This window comes from Rousettus aegyptiacus, unplaced genomic scaffold (genome assembly GCF_014176215.1).
Source record: "Rousettus aegyptiacus isolate mRouAeg1 unplaced genomic scaffold, mRouAeg1.p scaffold_m13_p_14, whole genome shotgun sequence".
NCBI lineage: Eukaryota > Metazoa > Chordata > Mammalia > Chiroptera > Pteropodidae > Rousettus > Rousettus aegyptiacus.
In genome coordinates, this window is record NW_023416289.1 from 33126809 (window position 1) to 33135750 (window position 8942).

The 8942-nt window shown below is 50.1% G+C and overlaps 1 protein-coding gene across 7 annotated transcripts; it reads left to right on the forward strand.

Annotated features, from left to right (window-relative positions):
* Positions 1-4486: 4486 nt before the first annotated feature.
* ZBTB32 (zinc finger and BTB domain containing 32) lies at positions 4487-8181 on the forward strand. Of its 7 annotated transcripts, none has more exons than XM_016119778.2 (6): positions 4487-4555; positions 5615-6597; positions 6855-6928; positions 7051-7119; positions 7245-7406; positions 7607-8181. In XM_016119778.2, exons 2-6 carry the CDS (start codon positions 5666-5668, stop codon positions 7891-7893), a joined length of 1524 nt encoding a protein of 507 aa, XP_015975264.1. In that variant the 5' UTR covers positions 4487-4555; positions 5615-5665; the 3' UTR covers positions 7894-8181. The 7 variants fall into 7 exon arrangements, with proteins under 7 accessions (XP_015975264.1, XP_015975267.2, XP_015975269.1 ...); XM_016119781.2 differs by lacking the exon at positions 5615-6597 and adding an exon at positions 5236-5351 and having other exon boundaries at positions 4537-4555; XM_016119777.2 differs by lacking the exon at positions 4487-4555 and adding an exon at positions 5248-5351.
* The last annotated feature ends 761 nt before the right edge of the window (positions 8182-8942 follow it).

An 8942-nucleotide genomic window follows, 5' to 3' on the forward strand; every position in this document is an offset into this window, starting at 1 on the left:
GCCCAGCGCGGCTCCCGATTCTCTAACGGCCATTCAGGCTTGCGCTGCCCTGAGTGTATGTGAGGCTGAGTGGGGAGAGGAACAGGGTCAGAGTTGGTGAGTGCCATGGTTTTTCTTACTCTCCTTCTTCGGACATGGGCCTGGTCAAGGCGAAGCCGGAATATAGGGGTTCGAGTGGTCGCCGTGAGGGTCAGGCAGTGAGGGGCTGAAAGCATTAGGCCCTGGGAACTCCCTCTGCCCTGTATAGGCTGGAAATAGGGCCTCCTGGCCACCTTTGGGCCCAGGCTGGGCAGACGCCCGACCAGTATGACCTGTAGGTTAGTCTATGGTCCCTGAGGCCAGCCTGATTTGGAAGTGTGCTGGTGGGCAGTTGGAGGCCCTCAGAGCCCTGTGTGGGGTCACTGGCCATGAGGTATGGCCTCTGAACTGTGAGAAGTAGTCGGGGGTCTCTGGGCTGAGTCGGGATCTAGTGACTGGAAGGAGAGGACTGTGACTTTCCAGAGGTTAATGGGAGTCGCCGGCCAAGAGATGAAACTAGTGTGCACTTGAGAGGTTTCTGGGGCCTTTGGATCCAGCGTAGGCTGAGAGTGAGCATTGATGAGGTCAAAAGGCCAATGGGAAGTTATTAAGGGTCATTGAATCCAGGCTGTTCTGGGAACACATGTCTGCAAGTCTTTTGAGGGATCTTTGGACTCTGGGTTGAGGTGCTCTTGGCAGATTTTTCAGTATTGAGTCTAGGTTGCACAACGTGGCCTGGAGGTTAGGCTTGCTTTTGGAGGTTCTGGGGAGGGGGAATCTTCAAACTCTATCCAAGCTGTTTGCCTTCCATGAAGTATTATTGCTTTGCGGTGGCTCTAGACAGAATCAGGACTGGGTCATATTTGGGGCTTTTCAGCCCCTGTCTCCACCTCTTCCCCAAACCCTTTCTGGTCACTCCCAGAAGATATCAGGTTATAAGCATGGGGCAGGTGCGTGGGGAAGATGGACTTTTTTTACTGGAGCACAAGAAGAGGTGTGTAAGATATCCTGCTCTTTAGGAAATCACTCAGGTTGTCTTTACTGAAGATCTTTTTATACTTATGGGGCAGGATGTTACTTATATTCACTCAGCTTTTCTAGCTCTACATGGTATAAAAGCTTTCAGGTGCTTTCATGTACACCCAGAGTTCTTAAACCAAGGTTAGGAAATGCAAGGGGGTGGTCTATGAGTGGATTTCAAAGGTTTGTGAACTCCTGGAGATGATAAGAAAAACTATGCATATTGGATTTTTTAAGGAGATGGGGCAAATGTGGTCACAAGGATTATCGAAAAGCAATATTTGACCTGTCCAAGGATGGGTTTCAGAGCAGTCTGTGAACCCCTGTCATTCATGTATAAACTGGAATGAGAGTCTACAATTTTCTGATGTGAAGAGTTGATTCTATGGCTTACATTTTCAAAGGGATGGCAACCCCCTAAAAGACTAAGAACTACTGAAATAAAGCAGGCTCCCATATTACTCATGGGCCCTAAGCAAGACTAGAAATGAAGATTTCCCTTTTCCTTCCCACACCTGGAATTGGCACACACTTCAAGGAATCTCATATATGAGGCTACATATCCAAGCTCAGTCTACATTATCCTTACACACAGTCAGGGCCTACAATGTTACATTAGTCCCACAGTTCACTCTCAGGACCATAGACTTAAGGTTGAGGCCCATGTAGGCCCTGGAAGTGGGCTATTTGGAACAAGGAGTCCAGGGTTCCCAGAGTATGGTCTAGAATTGAGGGGCACAGGTTCCAAGTGGGTACTTCCTAGATGCCCTTGTGTTAACCACCTCAATTTATGTAAAGAGATGTGTTCCTGGGAAGAGTGAAAAGTCCATAGAATTTTTCTAAATCTAATCTTGTTTAACTTAGCTTTGGAGGTAGTCAATATTAAAATAAGATAAAAGGAATTGTTTTCATAAAACAAGTAACTGTCCCTCTAATTGGCTTATTATGATGATTTAATTTTAATTATAATGTTTAAAGGGAATCCATGCTTGTATTGCCGTTGATATTTTTATAACCAGCTGGATTGTACCTGAAGGGGCTCATTGTCAAGCTTACCAGTAAGAATAAAAAAAAATACCATATTTCAAAGTTTATTTAGTAATATGAGTATTACGAAGGACTGAAAAGCAAAAATCATACCTCCTTTTCCCACATATTTCTCTTTCCACCTAATCTCTCCTACCCACTCTACTCTCTCCCAGGGTACAGGCTCATATCTTCATAACCTATGGTTTCCTGGCTCCACCCTACCAAGTCAGCCTGGAAAGCAGAAGGTGGACAAGGTTTCTGAGACTGGAAAGGGTAGACCTTTCAAGAACAGAAACAGCATTGTTCCTGTCATTCCAAGTCAAAGTACTATTTGCTTCTGTCACTGCTCACTCAGTACAAGATGATGTGGGCTGTGCAGTCAAGAATGGAGGGGGAGAGAAGGGCCTAGAGTGTCACCAGCCTAAGGTTGAGGTGTAGAGGACCCTAGAGATACCTCTAAGGGGTGATCTCTAAAGAGCTATCCTTAGAAGGAATAGACACCAAGTGGGAGGCAAGATGGGGGCTATTGGTGACTGAGTGGGGAGTCCCCTTGCCTCTTCTGCTCCCTTTTTATATTTCCTAAAAGCTCATTGATGTTCCCTGTCAACTATATTTGGCTTATAGAGGATGGTGCCCTTTGAGCATAGTCTCCAATCTCTCTTGATCATCAATGGGCAAACCACACCAGTGGGGGTGCTGAGTCACAGAAACATGATATAGGGAGGTGAGGGGGACCACACTCCACTGGGTGGTGATGTAATCTTCCAGACTCCCTCATGGCTTTCCTAACTTATTCCATATCTTTAGGGATTGTATATTTCTGTGTTGGAGGATGTTTCCCTCTGCATACGCATCAGGGATTGGTGCTTTTAAGTGTCCAGGCCAAGTGTCTTTCATATAGGTCTCTAATGATTCTCTGGGTGTGGTGGTGTGAGTTAGAAAGCTCAGAAATGGAAAACATTTAATGTTCAGAGTAGCAAATGAATACAGCTTGCCCATTTGCATTTTCCCTTTCATTCTGACTCATCTTCCCCTCTCCCCAACCTATTATTGCCCCTTCGCCAGCTCCACCCATTGGCACACCCTGTCTGATCTAGGAAGGGTTAACATCTGCCTGCACCCAAACTAGAATGAGGTAAAGGGAAGGCATGTAAGGTCTGAAGAGAGAGAATAGAAAGCTAATTTGAACATTTTGGGATCCTGGAGCCAAGGGGAGAAATAGGAGTTTAGACACACAGTATCTGAGTCTAGGAGGGGGCCAGTATCTGAGTCTGATACTGGCCCTCTAGGAGGATCTAAGGAAGAAGCCTAGGGGGAAAGACTGTGTTTTGTCACCCAAGCAGCCTACCAGTGCCTGACTTGCTTATCTTCCAGTTATTTATTGGGCATATAGGATATGCCAGGTACATATCATGATTTATCATTCACTGAATGAATGAAAATTTACCACAGGATGAGGGATAATGGAATAACAACAACAAAAAACAGCCAGAAAAAGAAATTTGAGTTTCTCAGACCTCATCCTTTCCCCAGGTTAGAGCGCTAAAAGTGTGACAAGAGGGGAAATCTCTGAGGACCTTGACCCTTTGGGCAGGAAGTGAATGAAACCCCGGAGTCCCGATTTCAGAGAAATGTCATTTGTCATCAACCCAAGAAAAGGAGTTTTTCTCTTCGAAGACCACCGCAGGCCCTTCCTGGGGTTGCCCCCTTCAGAGTTTGATAGGAGGATCTGAGTCATTCATACACCCAGGCCCCAGTAGTGGCCCAGATGACAGTGGTCATTCTCACAAAGCAGTCAAGGCTTCCTGGTACTAAGTCAGACATGCTCCTGCCTCTCTTTCACTCTTTCCTTGAAATCCAGATGTTTCAGTCCTTTTTACTCCAAAAATAGTAGAAACAGATTCCAGAGCTCTACTGACACAGAAACAGAACTAATACTATTCAAATGTTAATATTAAAAATATTAATATTTGAGTATCACTTAATTAAAATTCAAATGTTAGTGGCTATGTACTGACAAGCCACTTTCACATTCATCATTTCATTTAATCTTGACCCCCTACCTCTAAATGAGATAAGCAGAGGTTAACCCTATCATGGATGAGGTAAATGAGGCTCAGAGTGATGACTTGCCCAAGGTGACTCAACTAGTAAATGGCAGAGATGAGACTCAAATGCAGATTTGGTTAGTTCATAGTTCTTGTTGCTTCAGATACATTTCTTTGACTCTAGAAGTTCAAATGAAATAATGAGACAGGTTAGGAGACAAATGCTTGGCTTCTGGAATTAGAGGGAGTGGTCTCTTCTGGAAGGGATGAAGCGGAGCCAGGGGTATAAAATCACACTCCGTTGGGGGACACTGGCAGACTGATACTTGGACACCCAATGGAAGACTGTGAGGTCAGGGGCGGGGCTAGCTGGGGTTGGGGCAGGCGGGAGCCCAAACAGCAGTTCAGAACATGCGGTGTCCAGGAGGAAGCTAGAACTGGTGAGTGGTTTCTTCTCCCTAGCTGAGACTTTCCTCCTACTATACCCCTCTTTCTGTCCAATCTGTAGCTCCCTCCCTGAGGTGTCCAAGTAGTAATCCTCCATCCCACAAGGGTCCTTACTCACAGTGAGCCCATACCTAGGAATATGCCTGCTGGGCACTGAGACACTTGCGTCTGTCTCTCTGTATCTGGGTTCCCAGTTCTTTTTAAAAGACAATGTGGTGGTTTTGATGTGTGATAAACTTCTGCATTGTTGGGTTGTCTTTTTATTCTTCACTTTTGGCTTATGAAAAACAAAATTAAACTATCTCTTTATCTTAACCTTGAAAGGAAATAGCCTCTTCCTTTACAGTTCTCATTTCCCTTTCTCTCGCTTCCTCAGGGTCAGTCTTCTCCAAAACCTCTCCATCCTTGAGTCGAGAGGCTTCTCCCTTGTGGCTTCTGTATCTGCTCTCTAAACTCACTAGATGAGTGTCTTTGGTCTCTCCCAGCTCCTTCTCTAAAGATGTGTTCTAGAAGCTTCAGCCTCAACGAGCCCCCTGCAGCCACGATCCCTCTCTTGCTGCCCTGTCTGTCTCTCAGTACCCTCAGCTCCACATGATGGGCTTGTGTGGGGAGGACGCACTAGCTCTCTAAACTCTCCCATGAAGCTGTGTCTTGCTCTATCCCTAACTGGCAGGACTTTCTGGGTCTAATGGTGATCTCTTTGTCTGGAATGAGAAGAGCCTGGCCTACTCAGAGGTCTTTTTCTGCAGAGGGGATCAGAAAAGCAGAAGCATCAGTGTCTGCTCTTTTGTAAGTCAGAAATTGCCAATTAGCAGAATCTATCTATATTAGTCTTACACGCACTATTTGATATAGTTAACTGCCAGGTCCTTGCTCTTTAAGTCCTGACTTTGGTCTAATTTCCATTCTCTTGTCACCCCATCCCAACCCCTGGCCCATTATGGTCTGGGATAAGCTCAGATCCTTTCTTGGGTTAGTTTATTAGCTCCATTCAGGACAGAAAGCTCTGATCCAGAACCAACGACTCACTCTTTCTCCCCTCACCTCCACAGGCTTGAGAATATGCTGTTCCTCTCTCTTCTTTCCACCATGGATCTCACACTATGGCCTTTCTCTCAGAATCTCTGAGACTGGTACCCAGGCAAGGCGCAATGCCTTTGTCCCCAATAAGACTGCCTAGCCCCTATGGCTCTGATCGACTGGTACGGTTAGCAGCCAGGCTCTGGCCAGCATTATGTGATACCCTGATCACTGTGGGGAGCCAGGAGTTTCCTGCTCACAGCTTGGTGCTGGCAGGTGTGAGCCAGCAGCTGGGCCGCAGGGGCCACTGGGCTCTAGTGAAAGGAATCAGCCCTTCCACTTTTGCACAGCTTCTGTACTTTGTTTATGGGGAGAGTATAGAGCTGCAACCTGGAGAACTGGGGCCCCTTGAGGAGGCTGCCAGGGCCTTGGGGGTGCAGTCCTTAGAAGAGGCATGCAGGAAGACTCGAAGGGATGGGACCAGAATAGAGTTGAATCCCGGGCTGAAAGAATATCAGGAGGAGCCAGAGAAACCCACAAAGGAGTCTAAAAAAAGAGTGGGGGGCCTTGGAGAACAGAGACCAGAGAAGTTTGTTAGAGCTGGTGAGAGAGAACAGGAGATGATGCATGAGCACAAGCCACCAAGAGAGAGCCCTGAGATGGCAGAGGCAAAGCAGGAGGGCCAGGGGGAGCAGATGAGATCAGAAGAGAAACTCAACCAATGCCCTGTTGGCCATGCAACAGTAGATGGGAAGCAAGAAGTGACCATGTGGGTGAAAGACAGTTCAAGGAGCTCTGAAGAAAGTCTGGGGAAGTTCCCTGGCCCCCTTCACCCACCAGGTACCCTTGAAACCAGCATCACCTCTAGGCCCTGGTGGGCTGAGGCCCCTTGGTTGGGGGAGGGACAGCCTGCCCTGTGGAGCATCCTGCTGTTGCCGCCTAGATATGGCACTCCCTCCTCCCATAGCACCCCTATCACTGCAGCCTGGCAAGAGGTCTGGCCTTGGGACCAGAGGTGAGTGAAGGGCCTAATGGACCCCTGGCTGGGAGGGAGTGGTTCAGGAAAGGCTGTGGTGATGGGTGGAAGGGAACCAACCACATCTCTTATCTCTACTGTACATTTCCTGAGCTGGAGATGGGACAAGAAGCTCCCAGCACAAGGGAACCCAAAGCTCTGCCCTTGAGAACTCATGATACCTCTCCCTCCAGGAAGGGGTTGATCAGGATCTCAGGTTTTGACAAGACTGTAACTCTTTCCCGCCCCACCCCCAGGATCCCACTGTCCCTGAACCTCCACAAAGGGCTTTGGAGCCAGAACCAGTTGGCCTCCTCCAGCCCTACCCCAGGTGAGCCCCTCACTGTCCTGCATAAAATCTGTAACATGGTCTCTCTGCTGGGGCTGGGGCTGGGGCTGGGAGTACAGCAGTCTAGCCTGAACAGGGCCCCTACTTCACGCTGTTCCCTCCAGGTCCCCTCTCCCAGGGCCCTGCACGGTTCAGCCCTGGGGAGATGGAAAAGACTGATGAGAGGCACACAGGTAAGTAGGGTGAAGAAGCTTTTGCCTCAGCCCCTCTGTAGCCCCTGATGTCTTGCCTGGGTGTTCCAGTGATCTGGCTCTGGGATTTCCAGCCTTGCCCTCCTTTGCCATCTCTGTCCCCACAGGTGCACTTGCAACCTGTGTGGGTCATGTGGGCACAGCAAGCCACCCATCACACCACCGTCCCCTTGCTCCTCCTGCTCGGTCTCGGCCTTATTCTTGTTCTGTCTGTGGAAAGAGGTTTTCACTCAAGCATCAGATGGAGACACACTACCGAGTCCACACAGGTATAGGCACCCTGCCCACTGCACATTGTCTGCTTCTGTCCAAGCACCGGTCTGCCCGCCCCTAAGTCCTTCTGTGTGCCAGTCTCCCATGCGACTCTCTTGTCAGGTTGCCCCAATCTACCCCTATGCCAGCTTTCGCCCCACCACCACTTTTTTTTTTTTTTTTTTACTTCACTGGCCTTCCCCTCCACCTGTCCTAGGAGAGAAGCCTTTCTCCTGTAGCCTCTGTCCTCAGCGCTCCCGGGACTTCTCTGCCATGACCAAGCACCTGCGGACACATGGGGCCGCACCCTACCGCTGCCCTCTGTGCAGGGCCGGGTGCCCTAGCCTGGCCTCCATGCAGGCGCACATGCGCGGCCACTCTCCCAGCCAGCTCCCGCCCGGATGGACCATTCGCTCCACCTTCCTATACTCTTCCACCTCCTCCTCCTCCAGACCATCCCCGGCCTCGACCTCTCCCTGTAGGCCCCCTTCCTCCTCCACCTGACGAGATGTCTGTAGCTTCTTTGGCTTAAGCCAAAGAATGAAAGAATGAAAGACGGGCAAGCAGGCTGGCTAGGCTTCGGACCCGTCTTTGAGGTTTGGGTTCATAGCAAATTCGGCTCTAAGAAGCGCCACAGGAGAGGTGCCAAGAGCCTCTCCCAGATATCTGACCACGGGCCGCAGAAGCCTGGGCCAGGGTGAAGGCAGTGAAGTTTGCATAAGTGAAGGTTAACCGTGCGGGGGCTGTTGATTTCATCACCAAAATAAAGCGTTTCCTGTGCCTTCCTTCGGACAAGCCGAGTCCAGACTTCAATCTGTGCGCGGGGAGCGGGGGCGGGCAGCCTTGCCTCTAGTCCTGTAGCGGCCCCTGGTGGCCGTGCGTCCGTTATTTGGCGCGGCAGCCACCTCCTCCATCACCTGGGGCTGCCTGTTCTCCCCCGAGGGCAGCAGGCCGCGGGGGCTCGGTGTCCAGGCAAACTTAGCAGCAAGCCCTGTGGAGAGACTGTAAGAACCCAAGTTACTGCTCCTTCTGCAGCAAGCAAAGGCGCGCGGCGTCTGAGTTTGGGACTCCTGGCCCGAAGCTGGAGAAGAACGCGTGTTCTGCCCAGCTTTTGGCCACCCGTCTCCTCTCCTTGAGCACAAGGACTGAAGGGCTGCGGCTTCTGTGGCATCTTTCCTCTACACTGCGCATAATAGCAAGCAACCTGACGGTACCTCGAACTCAGACTAACCCTTGGCCACCGCCCCTTCCCCAGCCCACGCCTCCAGCAGTTGCGAACTTCATTTCCCAGTGTCTTGGGGGTTCTCAGGGTCCGAAGCCCCCTGCACCCTGGGAGTAGTAGTTCATGCGGTCCGCTAGCCTACACAAGAATGATGGGAGGAGTCTGGAGCGAGAACCACACCTTCGGGAGGCCCGGGAGTTAGCTTTCTTTCTAGGCTCTCCCACTCCCGTCGGAAGGAGCGAGGCGCCTGGACTACATTTCCCTGAGGCCCCTGCGCCTCACCCCTCTCCCGCCGCGACGCGGGAACTGCGCTCTTTAGGCGCGGTGTAAG